At 43.8% G+C, this 27,278-nt stretch overlaps 1 protein-coding gene across 1 annotated transcript in view; it reads left to right on the top strand.

The window, feature by feature from the left end:
• Positions 1–27,278, top strand: part of LOC122798732 (B-cell lymphoma/leukemia 11B-like) — a 222,901-nt gene that overhangs the window by 101,673 nt on the left and 93,950 nt on the right. Inside the window, exon 2 of the mRNA XM_044067837.1 lies at positions 16,233–16,568. Coding sequence (XP_043923772.1) covers positions 16,233–16,568 — 336 coding nt within the window. The remainder of the gene's footprint in view (positions 1–16,232; positions 16,569–27,278) is intronic.

Raw genomic sequence — 27,278 nt, 5'->3', positions numbered from 1 at the left:
AAATGCAACTAACTCTGGGCAAAACTGCAGTCCAAATTGTAGCTTGCTACAGATCCCCCACCATGCCCCAGGATTCCCACTCCTCTTTTCTTGATATACTGGAAAATATTAGGGTTCAACAAACACCCTAATAATGGGTGATTTCAACTACCACACCATTAACTGGGAAAACTACTTGTGTACCAACTCCTTCGCTCAACGCTTTCTGGAATTCATACATTCCAATGCCCTGGATCAACTTATCCACACCCCCACCAGGGGCAACAATATCCTAGACCAGGTGTGGAACACTGGTCACTCATGTTGCCAATGCCTAGAAGTCCACTTCTCATTGGTCAGATCCGGCCATAAGCTAATCACCCTAGATATCCACATCCTGTCCCCATTAAGGAAATCACGGTAAAAAAATTCTCCCAAGCCAGCTTCATACTTCATGACACCCATGCAAATGGACAATACAGTTACGACTGCTGAATCCAACACAGATGCACTCTATAAGCATTTACGAGTGCATGGATCGTGCTATCACAAACAGAACCAAGATGCTATCCTCCAAAAAAAGGAAGCCAATCTGGTGGTCCCCTGCCATAAACAAACTTTACAACAGAAGGAAGAAACTGTTGCAAAAGAGTAAAATCCCATGAGTGGAGGAGTTTCCTGGTCAGCCTCAGTAAGAAGGTGAGATCCCTTGTAAGATCCTCCAGAGCTAGCTACGAAAACATAATTGCCACTGATTCTGGGGACAGCCACAAAGCATTCTATAGCTATGTCAAGAATCTCAATGACAACAATCAGATCTGCTCTGAGTTGCAGCACAACGGCATGGAAATTACAGAACCAACTGATATTGCCAAAGTCCTGGCAGGTTCAGTGCAAACCTAACTTTATCCCCCTCTCGCCCCCTAAAGGGGCCCATATCTATACAGGAAGAATGCAGAGTCCTTGTAATAACTACGCAGGTAAAAGCTGCACACTAAAGCCAAAAACACGGCATCCCAGGCTGCGTTTTACATGAACTTCAGAACAAACTGGACCTAAGCACCATGTTCAATCAGTCTCGCATCAGGCTTTGTGCCCACTGAATGGCGCACAGCAGCAGTTATCCCACTCCACAAAGGGGGAGCCATCCCTGATCCCAGGAACTATCAGCCTATTAGCCTGACCAGCTTGGAATGTATAATCATGGAACTCCTAAACAAAGACATTGGTAACCTCCAAACTGTGGACCCCACCCAGTTTGGGTTTGTGAAAGGCAGATCATGCCTCCTGAACCTGATTGACCTCTGTTTTGAGGCAGTCAGCAAAGTTGTAGACGAGGGTAAGGTGGTTCACACAGCCTATCTTGACCTCATCAAGGCTTTTGACACCATCCCCCATTCTGGAATTATAGCTAAACTCACTAAACGAGGTATAAATCCCTACGTCACAAGATGCGTTTCCAATTGGCTCACTGACAGCGCCCACATTGTTAAAGTTGCAGGCTCCAAATCTGACTTCAAACCAGTGACAAGCGGAGTACCACAGTGTTCAGTCCTGGGACCTCTCCTGTTAGCCTGTACTTCAGAGAAGTAGATGCCAAACACAGAAGGCCTTTGGCTAACTAAGTTCACAGATGACTGCAAACTAAGCCATAGTCTAGTCCCCAAATGATGTGGACATCGTACAGAAGGGCCTCACTGAGACCGATGCTTGGTGTCAGCCATGACCTCAAGCTGAAAGTCAAAAAATGCATCACCATCCCCTTTGGTAAAAACTCTGTACCCATGAACTACCACATAGGCAGCAGTCTACTTGACGCCAAATGGTGCGAGACCTTGGAACCCAGGTGGACAGTAGTCTCTCCTTTGATAATCACATTGCCACAGTAGTCAGGAAATCCTATGTGGCACACAATCACAAAAGGGTTCTCCTCTAGGAAAAAGAGGTCATTGTTCCCCTCTACTCGACACACATTAAACCTGTTATAGAATACAATGCCCCTTTTGGAGTGTACCTTACAAGACCTCTACAGAAGCTGGAAAGGCCACAGAAGTGCCTCGCAAAGAGGATTACTGGCCTCAAACAGATGCCTTGCACTGATAGTCTCAAAAAATCCAGCTTTACTCCGTAGCATATCGCCTACTCCGAGGTGATCTCTGCCCAACATATAAAGCTATGTCAAACCCAGAGCTGTTGGACATGCTACACCTAAAGAAATCCCAATCCCTCCGAGCTGCACGCTCTAGGGACCTAAACCTTGTCACCACAATAAACAGGACATGCTGGAAGGTTAGATTCCTGTCCCAGAGACTTTCCATACTCTGGAACAAGCTACCCATCTGTGTCAAGCGAAGTTCCTCATTAGCACTCTTCAAGAAAAATCTTTAGGTGGATGGGAAATACACCCCGGGGATCGCTTAGGTGGCTCTGCTTGACAGGGGCAGAGGAAAATAAATTTCTTCGGTGGCGTAAGCCAGGGAAACTTGTTGGCTAAGCTTACTTAGGCTCTTGGGCCGATGGCCTAGTATCTACCTATGAAAATTCCTTCAAGATGGACATTTCAAAAGCTTTTAAATATCTTGTTGCCGAACCTTTCTCAGAGGCATGCAAGAAACGTGCTTTTTTAAAACCTTCTGAGAGACTGGTGTAGTCTGTCCTTTTGTCTAGATGTTCCCAACTACTTCCGGCCCTAAGGATTCCAAAAATTAAGTCCCATCTGCTTCCCCAGGCACTTCTCTTTTGACTCCAATGGTGGTCTAGGCTTTTGGATCAGAGATCTCCAGATCTGAAACTGCCTTTTGTCATCTTGGATTTGGTATCTCTGCATCTGTTGGTAGGTTCCAAGGTCTCTTCAGAGTGGAGGCCTTCAGATCCGACTGGAGTTCCTGACCCCTTGGATCAATCTGGTTCCTTTGGATTTGAAGAAGGTTGTCGACCAGGGGTTGGATCTGACAGGTTAGTCTGATCTGATATTACTTTGAGGGCTCTCCTTCTGGATCGACCAGGGATCCAAACCACTCTGCTCAGAAGCAGTGGAGCCGATCTTCTGATCGGGGGCATAAGTGTGCTTCGGGATACAGGCTTGCATTCCCAGATAAATCCTCCCATTTTTCAGCTTCCTCCAGATCCTCCAGCAGCCATTTGGTCACAGATGTGGACAAGATGGTGAACTTCCTCAGGGCCCAGATAGGGATGGGTCTCTTGGCATCTCCAGCTTGCCCAGTCTGAGATCCCTGGTCCCAAGGCTGCCCTCTCCTCTTCAGACTCTCCCTGTTTCAGAATTCCAGGACCCAGTTCACCCAAGGGAGGCATTGATGGGTTCAGGAATGCATGCTTTTCTGACTCTTATCAGGGTCCCTGACCAGCTCCATTCCGTTGCCATCAGATCAGAGCGGGTCTCTGCTCAAAGAGGTCAGCTCTGGGTCTCAGGGGAGTGGATCAGGTCTGGGCTTTTCAGATCAGTCCCTTCCCTTGGGGGGCCTTGGCCCTTGACAGCTTGGGCCCGGTACTGCCCAGAGGGACCAGACTCTTGGTTGGCTCTGCTCGTTTGTCCCAGGTGGTGTTTTGGTTCCTGGGGACAGGGAAGGAATTTGGAGTCTGTTGGTATTTAGGATGGTAGAGTGGACTTTCTACAGGTTCTATGGACATCCCAGCCTTTTGCTGTTCTGAACCGTGAGCCCATTTATCCTGTCCAGGGTCAGTCCTTCTGAGGTAGCCTTCAGGCGGCATATAACTTCCAGGGATTCCCCTCTTCCGAATCCTCCCCACACAGAGGTACCACAGAAGAGAAAATGCAAGAGGAGGCACTTGGACTCGCCCATGGAATCCCTCGTGGAGAACTGATTTCGATGAGGGGGGATGGGACCCTGAGGTCTCTGCCAGATGAAGTCTCCTTTTGGAGATACTTGGAGCTGTTGAAACATAAAGGTGGATGGTCTTCTTAGTCTCCATCTTCAGAGGAAATGTGTGTTCTGGAAGGCTTTTGGGACAGACCCATCTACTTTCTGGTTGTACCCCCTGTGGACGAGCTCCTCTTCCTTATTTCGTGCAAGAAGGCTGACAAGTTTGGGAGTCCCCCTTCTGATAGGATGTACTGGAGCAAAGGAGTTCCTGTTGATGCTGATGTTGACACAGCCCACCAGAAAGTAGCTGGCTGAACAGAGCAACACATTCCATCCCCCAAACAGGGAGTCTCTGGCAATAAACACGGGAAGCACGTCTATGCCTCAGCCACGTTTGGCCTGAGGGCTTTTAACTATCTGGTGTACTTCACTGGCCTCCAAAGAGACCTGGTTGCTGAACTAACCAAATCTCTTTCAGAGTTGGTCTGCGGATGACTTCGGAAAGGTCTGTTCCCAGTTAAACTGTCTTCTCTTGTCAACTCCTCTATGATTTTTAATTTCTAATGCTGCTGAAGGTACTTCTCAAGCTGCTGGTGCAGGCATTGCCTTGAGGTGTCGTTCATGGATGTGGTTGTGCGGGTTTTCAGAAACCTTCATGGCATCTTTCATGAATGCCCCATTTGTTTCTTTGCTTTTTGGACCATCAGTCAAGGCGACCGCAGTGAGCAGGACCATCAGGCAAAGAGACCGCAGTGAGCAGGAAGAGAAGCCTTCAGTGGTAGGGATTAAATTTTCCATCCCCAGAGTTTTTTTCCGTCCCCAGAGTTCTTTTTCCAAGAACTAGTGGGGAGGTAAAGTTTGGTTCCGCAAGTCCTCTTCCAGAGGCAGGGGAAGAGGGCTCAATGGTAGAAGAACAGTCTTCAGAGAACCTGTCTCCCAAAAAAGCCCTTCAGTGCCCCTGAGGCATTGCCCAACTGTCCTGCTCTGGAGGCAGTTGGGGGTCTGTTCAGATTGCACCAAAGCACCTGAATAGTCGTAATGAACGATCTGTGGGTTGTCAATATCCTATCCAATCACCTCCATGTCCCAAGAGAGTTCTCCCTGATGAGACACCCAGGCAGAGAGAACTGTCCCTGACATAAATTCTAAAACTTCTAGAAAGAAGAGCCATTTAGGAGGTCCCAACAGGACAAAGAGGGTTCATAACTTATTCTCGCTGCTCTTTGGTGGCAGAAAAGACCAGGGACCTGCTTCTGATTTTGGACCTCCGCAAGTTGAATCTGTTTGGTCTAGGAAGTGTAAGTTCTGGGTGGTCATTGCTCAGTCCATCCTACCACTTTTGTACAAGGATGAGTGGATGTGTTCTGTGGACTTCCAGGACACCTGCTATCACATCATGATAGACGAGATCTCTGTTTCAGCTGGAAGCCAGTCATTTTCAATTCAAAGCCCTGCCCGTTGGACTTGCCACACAGCTCCCAGGTGGTGGTTATTGCTTGGCAGTGATCATGGCTCACTTGAGGCTGCAGGGATTCCAGGTCTTTCTGTACCTGGACTATTGGCACCTGACCGCTCCCACAAGGCATCGACTGACGTTGGCAATGCAGTACCTTTTTGGAGACCTTCAACAAGCTGGGCATTACGGTCAATGTGGCCAAGTCCAAACTGACTCCTAAAAAGTCTGAAATTGTATAGGAACCCAGCTCAACACAGTGACAAAGTGCAGTTTTGGCTCCTCCCAGATTGAAGTTGATCAGACAGCAAGTCAAGGAAATTCTGCAGGTCCCATTGCTGCAGGTGCATCTCATTCTCAAGGTTTTGGTGTCCATGTCGGCGGCTATCCTCCTTGTACTTCTGATAAGATGTTACATCCATGTACTCCAGTGGACACTGTCAGTCCAGTGGTACTTGATCATCTCATGTCTATGCCAGTATTTCTGACACCCATTTCCAGGTGACCTCTTCAGTGGTGGCTTCTTTCAGAGGATCTCTTCCGAGGCAGACCCTTTTCTCTTCCCCCTCTCATGGCCACAGTGACCATGGACACTTCCCTGCTAGGGTGGCAGGGGGCATTTTCAAGGAGGAATGATCAAAGGCGCGTAGTCCTCTGCAGAGATAAAGTTGCACACACACGTTCTAGAGATGTGAGCAGTCCTCTGACATTGCAAGCCTTTCAGGATGGCCTTCCTCTGGGAACGATTGCAATTCATACAGACATGTCACTAGTCTGGTACATCAACAAGCAGGGAGGCCATGAGTGTGGAAATGGGAGTCTTCCATTTGCTTTTGTCTTGTAACACTCATCCCTGGGGAGTCCAACATGTTGGCAGACAGATGCAGCAGGTGCATCTTGAGCCCACACGAGTGGTCCCTCAACCCATCCGTGACATTTCACATATTTGGCCAGTGGGGTCGGCCTTGCTGCGACCTCTTTGCCTCCCCAATGAACAGCAAATGCAGCAGGTACCTTTCCCTGATCCCTCCATAGAAGGAGCCCCAGAGGGATGCTCTAGTCCATGATTGGCCCTCAAGTCGTCTTTAGCCTTCTCCACCATTTCCGTTTATCCCCAAAGTGCTTCAGAAACCCTACAGATGAAGAATCCCATGATCCTCATTGCCCCTTTCTGGCCTTGTCATTTGTGTGTGGTTTCCCTTCCTACAGTCTCTTATGAAGCATTCTCCATGGATACTAGATCCCTCACCAAATCTCATCTCTCAACCCTTGGACCTGCACACCGAATCTCTGATCCCTTCATCTAACCACCTTTTCTCCACTTCCCGTATTACTAAGAGTCCAGGCTGGCTTCCCTTGTTAAAATTATTCTGACCTCTAAAACCATCAACTCAAACTGTACAATAGTAAGTGGAAATGGTTTTCTTTTGAGCTGCTGAAAAATCTCGACCCCTTCTCTGTTCCAGTTTAGGATATTCTGTTTTTTACCAAGAAGGTGCCGGTTTCTCTACTGTAAAGCTGCAGCTGGAGTCAGCTTCCAATTTTCATGTTTTAGTGAAATTGTTTCCTCAAGACTATGCAAGGTCTTCATGAAAGGTGCTTTTTCTCATCAGGCTCCCTGTCAAAGCTCCTCTCCCCTTTAGGATTTGACTATATTGTTGCAATCTCACTGAAAGCCTGTTCAAGCCGGCTCATTCCTGTGATATTAAGTTTCTGTCCTGGTAGACTGCTTTTCTTGTAGCTTAACTTTGGCTACAAGTGTCTGAATTACAGGCTTTGTCGTCCAAGCTGTATGTGTCATTTTTCACAAAGACAGGGTGGCATTGAGAATTAATCCTTCCTTCATGCCAAAGATAGCCACTGAAAATATCAACCAGTCTATTTGGTTACTTATCTCTCTCTCTCTGTTTTTTTTTTTTTTCCTTCAAATTATACCACCAAAGGCAAATATCTCCTCCATACACTGGATGTAATTAGACAGTTGGGTTTAGTTCTATACAAGTAAAATATTTTCAGGAAGTCTGATCAATTGTTTGTAGCCTTCTCTCTGAGCAATTTCCAAATGGATTTAAAACTGTATTTCCACTGATTCTCTCTGGGGCTTGGAGTGACCTCCTCCACCTAGGGCTCAGTCTCACAGGTTGGTTGCTACCTCGTCAGCCTTCTCTGTGAGGGTGACTATAGATGACATTTGTGCTGCAGCCACTTGATCCACTATTCACACCTTCGTTTCTTATTACAAATTGGATATGGTCTACAGAAACTGAGTGTCTTTGGTTCCACGGTGTTCAGGCACATCCTTCCATAGGGCCACCCAGGATACTATTATAGCTGGGGATTCTGACCTAGTCGTGAGGAGTAATGAAATGGATAACATCAGATCAGCAGTTATGTACTTGCCATAATTTGGCATCTGTGTTGGCCTATTTCATTATTCCTCGCTTCCTGCCCACCTTCCCCATCCGTGCTCTGCATGGGATCTGAGGAAGCTGAAGTATTTTGCTCCTGGGCTACATTTCCTTTAAAGTTTCAGGTATATGTTCTCCAGGGTACCTACAGCCAACTCTTGAGGGTTAGAGTTTAAAAGGGGATTATGAGAGTGGGAGGAGCTTGGGCCTTTAATCTGTATCTTGTGTAGTGCCAGATTGGATCAAACGTCTGATCCAAGGCCCAGTCGTGAGGAATAATGAAATAGGATAACACGGATGCCAAGTTATGGCAAGTAAATAACTGCTGTTTTACTGCAACAAATGTGGCCCCCTGCTTCCTCTTCTGTTAACATCTGGGTGAATAGAGCACCTTCTGTGAAAGAGCCTTTTGCTACAGGACCCAGGCTTTCTTGTGGGTACCCTGTCAAGTTCCAGTACTTCATCTATCACACTAATTCCAAGGTTGACTTTAATGGCCGCCTTGGGATAGATTGAGGTTGCAGTGTCAGGACAACAGACCTTGATTTTTTCGATGCAGTCTAGATGTGGATTACTGGAAGTCCTATTGAGGCCTATGTCTTCTCTTTGATTTGGGCCAGATATGATCATCAGGGCCTGCCTTTTGGCAGTCAGCATTGCGACTGATTTATTATTGAGCTGTCAGCAGTTGACGTAAAGACTTTTTTTCCTCTTCATGATGCAGAACACCAGGGCTTGATTCTATGTGCTAGCTCCAACCATGCAGCCCTGTTTGCATGCCACTGACTCGGACATTGGCTGTCAGCACATTGGGACAGCGAGCAAAGCAACTGGAAATCTGCCCTCTTCTCGTATAGACATAGGAACTGGAATCCCAGTTAGCGTCTGGCCCTGCAGTTTCTTCCATATCGGCATCCTCTTCTCCAAGGCAGTCAGCAAAGTGCAAAAACCATGTAGACTCACTTGTGGAATCTCCAGCCTGTTTCCTCAGTGAGTATAGAGGCAGAATCTCTAACCCTTTCACCTGAAAATCCTAATATCTCGTGTTATATTCATTTCCATTAATCTGTGGGCCTCTTTTCTGACCTTGGGAACTGACTGGCCACTCTGTAATCTTGAGATTCCAGACTTGAGCGCCTGCCTTCTACCCATAATGCCCTGCTCCCCCACACTGCTTCAGACCTAGTTTGTCAAGCATTCGTTCAGCAGCAAGGTTCCTGGGCTCTGAGCTCCTCCATTTAAATTGTGAGTGTTGTGTTACTTTTAAATTATCTTGTGCTATTCTGTCTTCTTCTCTATCTTAACTTCCAGTTGTTTCTTCTACCATTCTTTACTCTCTTGATCAGGTTTCTTGCGCCGCAACAGTTTTACAAGAAAGAAAACTTTCTTTGCTTATCCTCTCCCTTTCTTTTTCTTCTCTCTGGTTGACCAGAAATCACTTGGTTTAAAGAAATGCACTTCTGTGGTCATAAGATCCCACTATCTGTTGCCCAAGGGGAATGTTTATTGCCTTGGGCCTGCACATCTGGACTCCTCCTCCTTGAGGTGTGCAAAGGGTTCCATCCTAGGGCCCTGGGTGATGGGAGGAGCAAGCTTCTCCTCAAGCTTGCTCTCCATCTTCCACTGGCGCCCCTTCCACTTAGGGGGCTAAACCTTTAGCAAAAAGGCCTGGGAGGCTTGGGAGAGCAGGAGGTGCTAGCGTATGAGGTCCTCCTCGGAGCCACCCAAGAAAGCTCCAAGAGTCTCAGAGTTGACCCCCTCTGACCTGGGGTCATCTGCTCGTACCTACTGCCTCTCTTGCTTCTGGGCTGATTTTTACATCTGTGGCTGTCTCTAAGCCTGTTTTGTCTCCTAGCTTGGTGCCAACCAGACTGTCAAGGAGGTCTCCTCCTCTCCAAGGGTTTCTCAGAACCCCCCCCTCTTCTGCTTCTTCCAGGTCTTCCTAAAGCCTTGCTTCCAAGGGCGTGAGTAGACCTGAGGCATTTCCTCAAGGCACAGATCCAGATGGGGCTTGTCCCCTCCTTCCACATCTAGATCTGAGGATTTCCCCCATTCTGACCAGTAGCTCCTTCTCTGACCTGTCCTTTGGTGTTGGAGCCCTCCGTTCCATTGGCCTCAGACGCCGGGGTGTCTTAGCCGATTGAAATTCCGTCGTCTCCTTCAGCTGTTTTCTTGAAACTCTCTGCCCAGACTGTTCCGAGTGCGAGTAGTGTCTTTGAGGTCAGCTCTTGGGGGTGTTGACTCAAAACTTTTCAGAGCTCTCTCCCCCTTGGGGCATCTACCTTTGATAGCTTTGCCCCCCCCCCTCCCGGGAAGTGTCTTCTTTAGTGACTTTGGCCCTGAGGGGACTGCTTTTCAAGGGTTGGAGCCCTTCTCTCCCACCCTGGGAGAGCCTCAGCATGCACATTCTCAGAATCTCCCCCTCCCCATTCTGGTCTGGTGTGTGAGGCCTCAAGCCTGCCACGTGGACAGCTGGGCTTGGAAAGCCTCCACAATCTCCCTTCTGTGGATCCTCAAATCTTCTGACACAACACTGGAGCATTGTACTGAGGATGTCCCCTGGAAGAGATTGTGTAAGAGGGGCATAGATTTCTGTGTTGGTGGTGAGGGATTCCTCAGAGATTTTCGAGGAAGGAGAAAGGTTCCCCAGGTCACCACCCGATGAAGTCTCCTTTGGAGACATTCTAGAAATCTTGCACTAGAGAGGTGGCTGGTCTGCCCAAAACCTTTCTTGGAGGAATCTCTTCTGTGGGAGGCTTTTAGGTCCTGCCCATCTGCCATGAATGGGTGTCTCCCCCCGTCAATCCTCTTATCAAGCTAATGTTGACTGGGGTATGGAAGGAGCTGGATACGGTACAGCAGCCGGTTGGTTCCGAGGTCGGAACAAATCCCCAGGTTAATGAAGATGGACAGCACAGATGGAATGTTATGGTAAGGCATAACTTTTTTTTTTTTTGTTTTTTTATTATTAGCGAGTTCCTCAAGATGAGAGGCCTGGTCAGGGAATGCCACTTGGTGCAGCATTCCATTAGTTGTGGCCATTCAAGGACTGGGCAGCATTTGCCTCCAACCCCCAAAGTTGACTCTAATGGTTTAAAGCTATCTTTAAGAAAGCTGCCACTCGACAGAGCTTTGTGTTCACATACTTGACTCATTTGCCTTGAGCTGTACTTTCACGTGTGTGACAAAGTGTTGAATTACATGTTTCAGATTTTGAGATTTCAGAGGGACTTTGTCGTTTCCTGTCAACCCTTTTAAATGCTGTACATCTCCTGAACAAACAGTTTTGTCAGATATCTACCCTTTTTTCATTTTACAGCATTGCCGTGCACCTTGTTCATGATGTGATGGATGGGCCATCAAGGATGGTGAATACTGACGTTACATTATGACACAATGCATGGCTGTGTCTTATAGATTTTGCTATGAATAACAAGGTCATCTTCATTCCATGGTAACCTCTTTGGTCAGGCAGTAAAATTCCAACTTGGGGAATGGAGGACAAGATCCATATTGCTTGTAGCAGTTAAGTTATTACCTTTATAATCTGTTTTTTAGGACATAGTAGTGGAGCCAGATTTATTTTTCATGTCCAGCTGCATTTCTGTAACAGAACCGAAGTGGCTGTAGAGACCACATAAATTTCAAGTATTGCTGTCAGCCCAAAAGGAATGTTTCAACAGAATCATAAGGGGTTTGGAAGTTCTTCTGTAGGAAGGCTGAAGTGTAATCCTTGATGGCTTGTCTTTCCACAGTAACCATTTGATTTTATTGCAACTGAGTGGCCAAAAGAATGGACTTGCATGTACTAAATCTGAGATGCCAAGTTTTAAATAAGAGCGACTTTTAGAGATTCGCTGTTCTCTAGGTTTTCAGTCCTTTTTAACTCTGCATTTTGAGTATTGAGATTTTAGTAGGGAGCCTCCTTCCGCTTGACCTTGTGGATGGCCATTGCACAGGATAAAATAGGTAAGAGCTGTCTAAATCCCAGAGGCTATTCTGTTTATTCCCATCCTATTCCACCCATACAACAGTCTGAACCCCTTCTTAATGCCTTACCCCATCAAAGAGCTGTGATCCAAAAGGAGGTGATGAATCTAAAATAACAATTCACGAGGTTCCACTGGACCAGACAGGGTTAGATTTTACTCTAGGTTCTTAAGTTTCCAAAAAGGTGGAGGGCCTCTGCTGCATGCTAGAGCTCAGTGGCCTAAACCAATATGTTTCAAAACAACTTTTTCACATGGTTGTAGTGTATTCCATTGTTCCATGTCTGTGAGGAGACTGGATATGCTGCTTGGACTTCCAAGATACCTATCCACACACAAAAATATCAAAGTAGTCTCCTGAGGCTTCTGCGCCTTAGAGTACAAGCCAGTGATTACCATTTTTGAAGGCTTCAGTTTGGTCTTGCCTGTACATTTTGCTTGTGCCTCCAGAGTGCTCACCAAGAGTGGCAGTTGTGGCAGCTCATCTCAGACTGTGAAGAAGCAGTGCTTCTTTAACTGAGCAGTTGGTTTCATGCAGCTGCAACTATGGAATATCTTTCAGTAAGAAACTACCTTCTGTATCTGTTTCATTAATTGGTTCTTGTAGTGAACATGTAACTACCCACAGAGACGCACAGTTCTTTGGATGTGTTATGGACATTCATGCAGAGTCCTCTCTCATGAGTCCTTTCTTTTCAGCAGTCCATATCAGGGATACATCAAGAACAAATGATTTTGACATCACTGTTTCAGGGCACTAAATTTAAGTCTCCTTTTATGTGGTAGCCAGTGCTTGCTTCTACATGAGTTTTGCACTGGACTGTAGCTCAGTGTAATTGACTGCTAGAGACTTTGGTCTTTCCTGATTGCAGCTCCCACTCCATTTGTGACATTTGCCTCCCAATACCTTTGATCTAGGTTGGATAAGCATTTCTGAGGAACTTGGTAACAGGGCACCGCTGCATATCAGTATATTTGAAAACATGGCAACCCTTTCCTTGAAAATATTCCAAGGCAGTCTCCCATCATCTTCTATTGTTCATGTAAACACAGTAATGCTTTGGTACATTAGTAAACAAGCAGTGTGAAAACAAATTCCTATTTCCTGTTTCAGGAATGTGAGATTTTGGGGAGTAGAACTTTGCAACTGGATGCTTTTTAATTGCCAGACACATCTGGGTCAAGCAATCAATCTCCTTGGCAGAAATGTTCAGCTTTTGTTTTCTGATGCCTACTGAGGGGTCTGTCATACTGTCTATAGTCAGAATACTGTTTAGTCATTAAGGAAGCCTTGCTGTGACTTGTTTGCATCCCTTATGAATTCCAAATGTAGTAACTATTGCTGTCTTTCCTCCCTCTGGAGGCTGTCCCAGAGATGCACTTGTCCATAAGTGGGCCCCCCATTCTCAGATTCCTGGAGAAAGATAAGATGTACAGATGTTAAAGATCAAAGTCCTCCTAATATTAGTTCCTTTTTAGCTCTAGCAAGTCGGCTTCCCTCCTCTGTGGCATCATCTCCTAAACAGGCCTGTAGGTCTTAAGGCACTGAGGGCACTCCTATTGCACTTGTATGACAACCCTTGCAAAGACCTTCACGCTTTACCTGCACGGTTTCTCCAATTTTAAATCCTGTCCAAAGACCATGCTTAAATAATGCAGTCCATATATTTTCCCATTGACCTGGCCCAAGAAAAAAATGTATACAGAAGCATTTCTTCATCTGGGCATTGATGGTCATGATTTTTTTTTTTTTTTTTAAAGATGCATCACCTTTCTAGTTTCTAGTATTTTCAACAACAGACTTGTTATCCATGAAGGTTCTTTTTATCAGACAAATTAAACTTTCTTCCAGTAATCTGGTGTCTCTTCTTGGTTTCACCATAGTCTGTGAATTCTTTCATAGGCAGTTCTCTTATGTCCACCGGTCAATGATCCTCTACTACCTGGGGAAGGGACTTAGCTTGTCCTGGCATATTTAATCCAAACCTCTATTTGAACTCCTCTTCAGCAGACCTGAAATATTTGTTGACCGTGTTTCTGGTTTCCATCTCTGCAGGGAGAATATTGGACCTACAAGTCTTATTACTGGTATTCCATAAAAACACTTTTCTCAGTGGGTACTATTCTCAATTTCATGTCAAAGGTAGCACCATGCTTTGAAGAATTCTTCCATGAGAATCCATCCAAGAGAATTAGCTTTATGACTTTATCTTATTAGTAAACTAGTAAAGAGAATGCAACTTCAGTCTCATGTTAAGTATGTAATGTTTTGTATTCATAGGTAGGTACTAGGCTATTGGCCCAAGGGCCTAAGTAAGCCTAGCCAACAAGGTTCCCTGGCTTACACCACCCAAGAAAGTTATTTTCCTGTGCCCCTGTCTAGCAGAGCCACAGAAGTGATCCCTGGGGTGCATTTCCTATTTCCCTTCCACTCTCACCAAGATTTTTCTTGAGTGCTAATGAACTTTGCTTGACATAGGTAGCTTGTTCCAGAGTATGGGAAGTCTCTGGGACAGGAATCTATCCCTCCAGTATGTTTTGTTTGTTGTGGTAACAAGGTTTAGGTCCCTAGAGGTGTAGCTTGGAGGGATTGGAATTTCTTTAGGTGCAGCATGTCCAACAGCTCTGGGTTTGACCTAGCTTTATATGTTAGGCAGAGATCACCTCTGAGTAGGCGATATGCTACGGAGTAAAGCTGGAGTTTTTTGAGACTGTCAGTATAGGACATCTGTTTGAGGCCAGTAATCCTCTTTTTGTTAGGTACTTCTGTGCCCTTTCCAGCTGCTGCAGATGTCTTGAGGTACATCACAAAAGGGGCATTGTACTCTATAATGGGTCTGAGTGTCGACTAGAGGGGAACAATGACTTTTTGTTTTCTTTTTCTTCACTGGATGAGAGCCCTTTTGTGATGTGTGCCATGTAGAAGGACTTCCTGACTACTGTGGCAATGTGATTTATCAAAGGAGAGACTACTGTCCAACTGGGTCATCTGGATACGTTTCCATTTTGTATCAAACAATCCTTGCTCCTCCTAACAAGTTCTAATAGATACGATGTCTTTTATTTTACTTTGTTTAGTAGTAGTAGTTTTGCTGTCTTGCATGTAATTCAGAGATCAGGAGAAGGTTTTCTGTAGCACAAGTTTGTGGGAACAAGTAGGTAGGAATGCTGGTTTACTAAGGACGTATAGGCCAATTTCATGAATTCCCAGTTTGGTGGAACCTTGCTTTTGGACCATTATTTTTGGTTGTGTATATTACTACTTTAGTCCTCCCTGCTGGAGGGGGCTCCCCGTTCAGATCCATGAGACCTTTCCTAACTGCCCCTTTCTGGAGATAGTTTGGGCTTGGGTTATGCCCATCCCTTGCTTACCAGTGTAGCTCACCATCACATCCAACAAATGGCTATGATCTTTAATATCTAGAGGCTTCACGGTTCCCCTTTCTGTCCCTTCCCCAATCTTTCTTTTTGCTCCACCAGAAGGCTGTGGTAAGAAGAGGGTGTTGAACCTCATTTAAAAAATGGCAATCCAAGAATTCCATGAGATCAGCAGGGTCTAGGCTTTGTATCAAAGACCCTGAGTAAGTTAGGATTTCTTCTTTCTGCACCCCGACGTACTAGATTTTTAAAATAGTTTTGATTTTAGCTAATTTAAAGGAGAAATTGAGCAGTAGTGCTTCAAAACGTATTTTCCACTGTCTGGTATGATTCTTTTACTTATTGATAAATCATCAAAGGATTGTTCAGATTTTATGCATGTAAAGAATGTCCCTGTATGTAGGTAGGGAGTACTGTCTAGCTCAATAACATTGCTACCCCATGCTCTTATGGATAGTAAAAGTCCCTCAGACACAGCATGATACATGGCTGGAATGGGATGTGGGGTATAAACGAAATCTGTGGCATTTGTGAATATGTAATTATTACATAGATTAATTTTTGATATCTGATATGATGCCTGCACAATTGAAAATTGCTGTCCGTGATGTAAAACGGTGACATTTAGTGTACCAGGTTTGGCATTGCCTATAAACCCTTGAATTAGGATAGTCTAGTTTGTGATACAGGAGACCTCCTTTCCAGACACCTAGTGTGCAATACTGCAAATGTCAACAAATTTGCCAATTAGTGATCATGTATTTTAGCTTGTGGGTTGTAACCTTTTCAAGCTAAGCAGTAATATCGTACAGTTATCTGCTGTCTTGAAGAGGGGATTCCCTGCGCTTTCATTTTTAAATCTGGTCTCTGTTTAGGCAGTATATGACATCCAGTTTCTAATTTAAATCTGTTCTTGCCTTCTGTACTTCATACTGGTGTTCACAGACTCTGTATGAATTGGCTTCTGTCAAATGAATTTGTCCCTCAAAAATGATTGTCACCTGTATTTATAAGCTTTCATATTTTAGTTTAATTGTAGTACTTGTTTCCATTTGATAGAGCTGTATTGTACTTTACTTTGTTAGTGTTTACTTTTGGTGTGATGAACTTTAACAAGTCTGTCTCACTCTTTCATTGAAGAGGTGGTTTTGTATAAGTGACTTCATTCTTGTTTGTTTTTTAGCTGATCTCGAGGAAGAAGCACTGTACTCCCATGTTGAAGACTGCTCATCTAAAGGAGAGCCCGTCAACTGTGATCTGCTAATATGTGGACAGTGTGGCAGTAGTTTCTTGCTAAGCCAGATCTTAACATTTATTGAACACAAGACTACCTTCTGTGCTCGTGGAAGGGACTCCCTGGAAAAAAATGCACCTGATCCCTATAGCTCAACAGGACTGGCACAGACTTCGCTGTCTTCAGCATACCCATTCAGATTAGTGTCGCCCACAAAGGATGCAGCTGCACACTTTTATAAAGGATGCCTTCCTACAGTGGCCTTTCAAAAGAAGGGTCTGAGAGGTGAGTAGAACTCTCAATAGGTATTTGAATATCTGAAAGTCAATCGGCACAGGGTGCTGTGGAACTGCTCAGCACTTTAAGCGAGCTAAAAGTTAGTATGGCACTAAACATGGTCTCTAAAGTATTACATCTTGAGTTAAGCTGGGACTGCTGTATGGAAAGTACAGGCAGGAATCTTCATTTATATTGCAGCAAAACCGCCCAAATATGGGATGCAGTTATTTTAACACAGCAATAATAATCATTGCAAAACCTGCTAGTGTTGCTTATATATAATGCTGTAGATTTTTTAATGAGTAAATCCATAATTTATGGACAGTGTGTGTGTGTGTGTGTGTATATATATATATATATATATATATATATATATATATATATATATATATATATATATATATATATATATATATATATATATATATATATATATATATGTGTGTGTGTGTGTCAATATTACTACAGCCAGCGTTGTGCTAGTTATTTATAAAAGTAATATTACTATTACTAGTTACTAACTAAAGTAACCAGTTACTGTTTACTTTTACGTACAGTAAGCATAGTTTAATTCTCACATTCATATTTACGCACACAGTACTTGTGTGTGAGCAATACATGCTTACTGCACATGAATAAGAGTGTATTAAAGTTGTATACACAGTGTTACAATAATGATGAATAGCATTTTACAGTTTACCAAGTCCCACAGGCTAGTCTTTATAGTCGGAGAGTCTCAATGTAACCAAAGGACGCACAGCCAGCAACACAAGACCCATAATAAATTAAAACTCCTCCAATTTTCAGCAATGTACATTAAGCTAATCTGCTAAAACAAATGCTGAGGACGCAAAAATGCTTAGAGAAAATGTCATACGAGTCTAACAAGACTGTTAACACAACATCATCAACCAAAATATCACTTTATATAACTATTCACAATGACTACACATTTCTGTCGGCTCGAAGAAGGAGCAACTTTTAAAAGTGTTCGGTGCGTCTATTTCTTCTTGCAGTCAGCATTTGTCCACCAAGACTGAATAGACCTTCAACAGGTGTACTAGATGGCAGAGCTGTATTAGTGCTCAGAAATATCTTCTTGACTATAGCGTAACTGTTGAGAGAAGATATTTCTCTGGAAGGGTCAGCCAGATACATATCCATCTGAGAAGATATGCTGACATTGGCTGGCTCTTTGAAGCCGAAAAAGTGGTCTTTGGCAGTTAATGTAGAGGCTTCAGATGACTTGCGTGTAGGTTCATCCAGTTTCTGCATGGTATCAAGGAGTAGAGCCTTGCCTCTGAATCTCTGCTTTTCATCGTCTATCCATCACAAATGGAACTGTGGATGCACTATGCTAGCCAGAATGAGCTCTTCACACTCCAGAAGGTGACTGAACCAAGGCTCAGTTCCTTTAAGAAGAGCATCAACTAGCAAAAAGTTTAACAGACTGCCTGATTTTGGACAACTTATTTTTCAGGCACGTAGTGGTGGGGATCAGAATTCCCATTAAGCTTTTCAGCTCTGACTGCAAGATGTTCAGAGCCATTGCTGGGGGCTGCATTGTTTGCACAAACTTGGCAACAAAGGTAATTTCTGCAGGCCTGAATACGGCAATTCCAATCTGTTCATATATCTCATTCAGTAAGTCTTCACCCTGAGTTGCAATGAGGTGAATTCTCTCCATCGTGTAAAAAGTGGAATTCCATCATGTTTCATTGGGAATCTGTGCCAGATAACACTTATTTTGAACCACCTCAGCAGCTTGGGTGCTGCGACTAGCCTTGTTACAAGCAGCGTAGCATTTGACCAGAATGCTTTGCATGATCTTTTTGTACTGTCCATCATTACAAGCAGATTCAGCATCTTGCACGGCAACTAGATTCAATGTATGTGGTGCACATCTCGGATGGGGAGGCAGTGAATAAGTCTTCTCGCTTTGCCCTGACTGACTCAGCATGGCTGTCATGCTGTTGTAAATCACTTTACCATCATCCCCATCTTGGGACAGAATGTTTGTAGTCCTCAGATCTCTCGCATTCCGAGAAGACAGTGAAAGCCTTTACAAAATTGCTGCCATTGCTCGTAATTGCTGCACACACCTTTTGATCTATCTTCTAATTGATGGGAATGCTCTCGAGTTGATGCTATGAGATATGTATGCCTCCCCTGTAATCTGCAGCATGACAAAGAAGCTGACTATCTTTCAAGTGTCACAGTTGATCCAGTGGGCGGTGACACCAAAGAAACTTATTCGGATGGGTCCAAATGTCAGCCGTAGTGTGCTGCATACTATCAACATTCGTGCTGAAAGAAGCTGCAAGCATGTTCTTATTCGTAAGCATATATGTGTACTTTTCTATAAGATCATATATCTGACAAATCTCTGGTTTTGCTTAAAGTTAAATCACTATCTCAAAGCAAAATCTTTCTCAGTGCATCATTATTAACACCACACCCAAGCTTGTCTTTTATCACTTTATCTCTGAGATCACCAGATCTGCACATCTTTGCCTTGTTTCTCAAGTCAGTTATATATGCTGCAAATGTTTCACCAGGCTTTTATCTCGTGTAAAATAGTGCCTTTCCAATGTGATATTCTTTTGAGGGCTGCACATTTCTCTAAATTTATGTTTTAAGCACGGTTTCTTCCTGCGTTTCAGCCTGTACCACAATATGGTAGTCCCCCCCCCCCCTTCTCTGTATAAACAGCAGGTGCGCATACATAAATGAATGTTCTCTATCAATGGCTTCTGAACCAGCTAAATTGGGCAGAATAAATGCTTTTGTATACGAGTCTTTCAGAAAAAAGCAGCTTGTATGAAAATATATTCTTGCTCAAACACTCTCCATTTTTAGCAATATTCAGCAATATTATCAAACACAAGCAGAATCAGGTCTGTGAAATCTCTCTGCCATGCCAAATAAGTGTCAGACACACACCAGGTACTTGTAATTATATTCAGCTGCACAACAGACTCTTTGAAATAACTGTACTCTTTGAAAAGACTGTACTTTGATACTGTGCACACTGCCCACACTTTGCACACTTTAGGTACTTTGAATAGCTTTAGTTAATGCGAAAAAGTAGTACATTGCAAAAAATTTTTCTCTTTTTGAACATTTTATATGATTTGGATATTGTTTCAAATGTTTTTGTAATTAACGTACTTTTTTCAGTATGTCGCAATTTTGAACATTGTTTATTCAGTAGTTGGTTTGGAATGCTTTGCTTTATATTCCTTGAGAGAAAAATCATTTAAATGAGTTTAAGAACCTGTAAATATTTTCTGATCTGTTTGCGTGTCGTTTGAGCCACTCTTGTATATTCCTCCATTTTTGACTGTGTGCATCATGGTTTTAAGAAGTTTTGACTTCGGATCCCATTTTGACGTCGCTCATCTTGTGTATTCAAATAAGATGATGAGGCCTGGGTGTTCATTTTAAGAAATTTTCACACATACACACACACTTATCAAGATTGATGACTGGAACATAAAACTTAAACTAGCTAACTGACTTGACTGCTACACACATACACGCTTTCACTCCAGCTGCTTACACAAAGTGGCACTCTGCTTGCACGTGCTCAGTACTTTTTTGCATGTGCTCATGAGCTACAGTGGCTTTAAAAGTACAACACACACACACACACACACACACACACACACACACACACACACACACACACACACACACACACTGATCTACACTCCCTGAGTTTGAGTGGGTTTGTTTTCTCAGGGTGTTCTGGTTTCTTCCCACATTCCCAAGACAATGCCGCAGGTTGGATTAGACATTCTAAATTGGCCTTGGGTGTGAGCGTGTGCATGCATGTGCCTTCTGAAGAAGGTTTGGCACTAGGCTGGCAATTTAATGTGAAACTCCACTGCCACTTGTTCTGCAGACTGATGATCCACAATGGTGATCCCTAACTGGTGCAGCCAAAAGCAGAAGAAGACTAGTCTTTATAGTCACAGATAATAATTAAACCAAACCAGCCAGCAGCACAAGACCTATAAAAACTATCAAAGTTTGTCTTATTTTCAGCAACTAAAAATCAAAACCCGAAAATTTTTAATAGACCATAACAAAAATTGGGTGATCATAGATCCACTTGAGTCCTGCTTGGTGCAGTGGGTGGGGCTGGCATTGGGTGCTCAGCTGATGAGTTTGATTCACACTGATGGTGTGAAGAACCAATGCCATTTATTATACTGAAAGGTAAGGATAGGATATGATCTCTAGCAGGCTAGACTTGTCCCAGTGTAAGGGGATGTTTTAGTGGGCGAGTGTCCCACTTGTACCAGGGCAGGGCTGGAGTCTGGTCATCATTCACTTTCACCTCCTTTCAGTGCTAAAAAAAAAAAAAAAAAAAAAAAATGAAATAAATTTTGCTCCAGACTAATTCTAATCTGTTATGAATGCTACGTGCTATGAGATGTGCCAACATTGTTGTAAGTTTTTGTCCAAATTGCCACTTCAAAGTGTCTTACTTCCTAAAATCAGATTATCATCCATACTATATAGGGACCCCAGAAGTGTTGCATCACTCTTTAGGAGGCTATATTGCCCATATTGAGAACCACTGGTTTAAGCAAAAGTAACTCGCGTTTAAATTACTAGTTACAAAAAAAAGTAATATTACTATTACTAATTACTATTTTGAAAATGTAGCTAGTTATATTACTAGTTACTACAAATTGTAATGTATTACATTTTGTAACATGTTACTCCCGTCACACTACAGCTTTGTGTGTAGGCTTCAAAGTAGGGATGGTTTAGAATAAAGAAAATTTAAAAATGTAGACTCCAAAATAACTACATTGTGTACTATATAAGGTAAACAACATCATGGTGCATAGACCTTACACAGACCATATAAACACCTACACCTCACATATAGGGTGAGCTTAAACTTCCCCCTCCCCATATTCCTTTACAGGTACATAGCAATTTCAGGATGACTTTTTGGGGGTTTCTTTATCCACTATTTGGGGGTTTCTTTATCCCCACTAAAGAACAGCATACATCAGACTTGCACATGTAGTTGCTTACTGATCATGCTTAGTTATTTTCAGAAATAACAAGATCAGGAAACAAGCTCTGGGAAACTAGCACAACTACATAAATTTTCCAATACAGTTAGATCAACTGGCAATCGGTTACTTATGATGGTGCATCGCCATCTTCAGGCTGTGAAGTGGGCAAACATGAAAAATGCCAGTAATTGGCATTAGCACATAAAAATATAATTTGCACTTGCCCACACAGATTTTCTATATCCTCTTGGTAGGACATAGAAATATTAGATTTCTAAGTTTGTGTGAGCAACATGAGTACCCTACAAGAGCTTGAAAACATGTTTGTTGAAAGTGTCTAACAGCACTCCATGCATCCCAGACTACTATTTGCTATCTGGGGCTGACATTGATCCTAAGGGTGTTGCGTGGGTCTGCTTTCCCGTCTATGCTATGACAGATAAGCAGCAAATGTACGTAAAAAGAATAACCTGAATATTTACTCTTTGCAGTTGGGGCTACTTTTCTTTCAATTTTGTCTTAATTTCTTAATCTGTACCACTGTGTTTCCCGTTATGTTTCTAACACTTATTTGCTTCTTCAGCGCCATAGAGAAACATTGGTTGCATCACTGTTTTATACACTATTTTAACTTGTATGGCATTCTTCTGTCACACATTACTCTTGATTATTTGTCCCATTCTGTTGCATCACTTCTGATTCTAATTTTTACTTCATTCAGCTTTCTCTTCTCAACTACACTTTTTTTTTTAGGTACTTGACCCTGTTCCTCTATTTTTTTTCCCTTTTATTTCAGTCTTTTCTAATTTCCATATTGGCTGTCATGATTATGTTCCATGTTCTTCGTCTCACATTGCTGCAGTCATAACCTGTGGGTAGTCCGCTGTCCTCGGTCGGCCCGAATACCAAAGAGCTAGGCTGTCGTCGGTCATTGTCGCCTAGAGCTGACGTCAGTACGTAGTAGTACTTAAGCGCATGACCGACGCCATATCCTCAGTCTTTCTTGCCGCGTGGTCCGAAGCAGAAGCAGCGTTTGCAAGTGCCGTTCGGCGTTCTGAAATTTTCATTTATCGAGTTTCAGACCGAAGACCAAGTTGGGCTAAGTACCCCGTTGGGGAAATTTTTGTCTTTTCTTGCCTCAGTTATCCGGATGTCAGAAAAAGTCAATAATTGTATTTCTTGTGGGAAACAGATACCTCATAGGGATTATCATTCTTTCTGTATTCCTTGTTTGGGGCCTGAGCACGACGTGGTCGGGTGTTGCTTTTGTGCTAGATTTAATAAGCGCACCATTAAACGAAGATTAGACTGTGCCAGGCTTGTTTTTGGTAAACGGTGTAACTATAACATGCCGTCGGATCCTCCGACGCCCGCTACCGCTAAAAAGCGTAAGGATAAATCTTTAAGGTCTAAACCGGATGAGTCGTCCGTTGCGGACGCCGGTTCTACGGAGCCTCCGGTTGAATCTGTGGATCCTGCCGAGGGTTCGACTGAATCCCAGGGGGAACCTTTACTTTTACAGGAGTTGGCCTCTCAGGAGTTAGGCCAGGCTAAGGGTGCTTCTCAGGTGTCTGTAGTTCCAGCTTTACAAAAGGTTATTAGGCCTTCTACTTCAGTGGCTAAAGGCCATGCTAAGGCCAAACCTTGTCTTGTTGGCCCTGGTCATAGTTCTAGCTCTCCAGCCCCTGTTCCTAAAAAGCATATGTTGAAAATGGCAGAGGACTTGTTACTTTGATCAGGGGTTCTATGCCCCCCCCCGAGAGAAGAGGCCTAGAGTGGAGGCAGATTTAGAGGGAATGGATCATTCCTCTGACTACTCTGAATCCTCAGCTGAAGAAATTCAGGATTTCCCTTCCTATTCAGATTCGGATGCAGAGGACTCCTGTCCGTCTGCTTCTCCTCCAGAGGATTTTTCTTTTTCTGAGACTTTACATTCCATGAGGGAACATTTCAAGTGGGAAGGTCAAGATTTTTCAGATTCTCTGAAAAGACTTAGGGAATTTTTGTTTCTGCCACAACATAGGCCCTTGGCTATTCCTCCTGTCTTAGATGTTGTCCAGGATGTTTTTTCTGAATCTTCCCTTAATCCTGATTCTTTGCCTCCGGCCCCTGTTAAGCCAGACAGGTATTACAAAGTTCCAGAAGCACACAAGTATTTGTACAAGAGTCCTAGAGCTGATCTGGAAACTATTATTCAAGGTCCGAAGGGTGTTAGGGCTTCTGTGGCTAAGAATCCAGTTCCTTTGGATAAGGATTCTAGAGCGTTAGGTGGGGGGAAAAAAGTTTAAGGGCTTTGAATTGCCAATTTCATATGCTGAAGTATCAGAATTTTTTGTTAGGCCAATTGAAATCTAAGGTGGATGCTTTCTGAGGGTATAGAGTGTAAGGAGCTCCAGGAGTTGGTTCATGCATCAGATCAAGTTGGCAAACATTCTTTGCAGTGTGGTTTTGATGCTCTTCAGGCTTCATCCAGGGTGGCTGCTACAGGTTCAGTTATTCGTAGACATGCCTGGCTTAAGGATCAAAATTTGTCAGAGCATGTTAAGGCTCTGATTTTGGATGCTCCTCTTCAATCTGAAGTACTTTTTGGCCCTCCTGTGGAATCAGTTTTGAAAAAGATGGAAGATAAAGCTAAGTGTATGCAGACGGTCAAGGATTTTATGCAGGTGCAGCCCCCTAAGTTTAGTAGGAATTGGCCTGCTAGAGGATGGTCTTATCCTTCGGATTATCAGTCTAAGGGCAGGTCTAGACGTGGTAGAGGCAGGGCTCACGCTCAGGGTTCTTTCAGGCCTAGGACTTGGAGCTCTCCTGCACAGTCTTCTGGTGAGGGTAGGGGTCAGCCCTTTCGTAAGCAGACCCAATGACCTGTATCTTCCGCTGCCAGACCCTTCTTTACTGGCAGCTCCTCTAGGAGGAAAGTTGGGACTTTTCAAACAAAACTGGAATTTGGTCACCCAGGACCAATGGGTGTTGGATGTAATAAATCAAGGTTACAAGTTTTATTTTCACACTTTTCCTCCTTTCAAAGGCATGCCGGATGTGCCTCCTCAGCAAAGGCTGGAGGCTCAGGAGCAAATTTCTCTGCTTTTGCAGATGGAGGCAATTCAGGTGGTCCCTCCGTCAGAAGTAGGCCTAGGATTTTATTCCCGTCTATTCCTAGTGCCAAAGAAAGGAAACACTTTGAGGCCAATTCTGGATTTGTCCATTCTCAATACCTACCTAGACATTCCAAAGTTCAAGATGTTAACACTACAACAACTTCTGCCTATGCTAGGCAAAGATCACTGGATGGTAACCCTGGATCTCAAAGAGGCCTATCTTCACATCCCTATCAGGCCCAGTTGCAGGAGATTCCTGAGATTTTGGGCTGGTACTTCGCATTATCAGTTCTCTGCATTGCCCTTTAAGTTCTGGCTCCTGTGATTGCTTTCTTCAGACAGAGAGGAATACAAATTTACCCTTATCTGGACGATTGCCTGATTCTTGCTCAAAACAAAGACACATTACTACAACATCTCAAGTATGTAATGGCAGTTTTAAGGTGCCTAGGGTATTCTGTGAACGAAATAAAGTCCAGTCTAGTACCCTCTCAGGACATGTGCTTTCTGGGTGTGAGACTGAATACAGCTTCTTAGATGGCATTTCTGACCCCGGACAAACAAAGAACTCTTCATCTTTACTTCCAGCAGTTATCAGTAATGTCCAGGCTGACTGCAAGGACAGTCCTTCAAGCCTTGGGGTTCATGGCATCTTGCATTCTAGTACTTCCCAATGCCAAACTGCATATGAGGAAGCTACAATGGTATCTCAAAAGTGTGTGGACTCAACACTGCCACGGTTTGGACACTGTCATTCAGATTATACCTTGCATCCAGAAGGAATTCTTGTGTTGGGCTCAGGAATGTCACCTAAACAAGGGACTCTCTGTGACCCGACCAGAGGCGAGTCAGATCCTAACGACGGATGCCTCGGACTTGGCTTGGGGAGCACACTTCAATGGGAAATGGATACAAGACATGTGGCCTCCCAAACTACTACATTTGCATATCAACATGAAGGAGATGTTAGCAGTTCAATTTGCTTTGATAGCCTTCAAGGACCTGCTTCAGCCGGGACAGGTGTTGATTCAAACAGACAACACAACAGTCATGTGGTACATCAACAAGCAGGGGGGAACCCATTCCTAGCCTCTTTGCAGGCAAGCAATGATTTTGTGGGAGACTGCTCTGAGTAGAGCAATCTTCAAGCACGGTTTCTGCCAGGAGCTCAGAACTCCCTAGCAGATATATTGAGCAGGCAAATTGTGGATCCCCACGAGTGGAAACTGGATCCTCAGGTTTTCAAACAATTGACTGTGGCTTGGGGAACTCCAGACATAGACCTGTTCGCTTCTCCACTGAATTTTCAACTTCCAAAATTTTGCACAAAGATGTTCCACCCAGATGCTTGGAAAGTGGATGCTCTATCTTTCAGTTGGAACAACCTTCACGTTTATGCTTTTCCTCCTCTGCCTCTTCTCCCCAAGGTACTCTTGAAAGTCAGGCAGGACTAGCCTTGCATGATTCTAATAGCACCAGATTGGCCACGTCAGCATTGGTATCCTCTGCTGAGGAGTTTAATCCAGGAGCCTCCTTGGCTTCTGCCACAGGTTCCTCATTTGTTGTCCCAGTCAAACAATCATTTTCTCAATGTTCAGGTGCAGTCCCTCCATCTGACAGCCTGGCGTATTCTGTGATGGAGCCGGTGGGGTCTCAGCTTCCTCAACAGGTTTTGAATGTCATTTTGGAAGCCAGGCGGCCTAGCACTAGAAAAGTTTATGCTGATAAATGGAAGAGATTTTTTCTTTGGAGCACTACAAAGGGTTTTGATGTTTCAGTGCCTATTTTGAGTTTTGCACTACAGTATCTTACTGAATTACTGGACAAGGGTTTGTCATTCTCTTCTGTGAAGGTTCATGCTGCAGCCATTTCTGCTCACTATGATTGTGACCCTCCTTTATTTTCTCATCCTTTGTTCAAACAATTTCTTAGAGGGGCAAAGAATATAAGACCCTCACGTAGAGCTCCTACTCCTTCCTGGGATCTCAATTTTGTTTTGGAGAAACTTACTTTACCTCCTTTTGAACCTGCAGCTACGTCTGAACTGAAGTTTTTGTCTTGGAAGACTGCTTTTTTGTTGGCCATTACTTCTGCTAGGAGGGTATCGGAATTGCAGGCACTCATGGCAGTTGAACCCTTTTGATATTTCATAAGGATAGAGTTTCTTTGCGAACTAACCCTACTTTTATGCCTAAAGTGGTTTCTAATGTGGCCTTGAACCAGTCTATTCATTTGCCTACTTTTTATGCTGATCCCCAAAATAAAGGGGAAAAAGTCTTGCATTCTTTGGATATCCACAGGCAGTTACGTTACTATTTGAGCAGAACTAAGGAGTTCAGACAGACTCAACAGTTATTTGTTTCCTTTGCTTTGAGTTCACAAGGGAAAGCTGTTTCTAAGCAGACTATTTCAAAGTGGATTGGTCATTGTATTGCTTTTTGTTATTCTCATCATGGGAAGGATGTTCCTGCTGGGATCAGACCTCATTCTACTAGGGCTACTGCCACTTCTACTGCTTTTCTAAGGGGTGTAGCTACTAAGAATATTTTGGAGGCAGCTACTTGGAGTTCAGTACA

The sequence above is a fragment of the Protopterus annectens genome, chromosome 1.part0 (genome assembly GCF_019279795.1).
Source record: "Protopterus annectens isolate FY-2018-M chromosome 1.part0, PAN1.0, whole genome shotgun sequence".
Classification (NCBI taxonomy): domain Eukaryota; kingdom Metazoa; phylum Chordata; order Ceratodontiformes; family Protopteridae; genus Protopterus; species Protopterus annectens.
The sequence above is the reverse complement of the archived record's forward strand: the minus strand, read 5'-3'. Positions and strand labels throughout refer to the sequence as shown.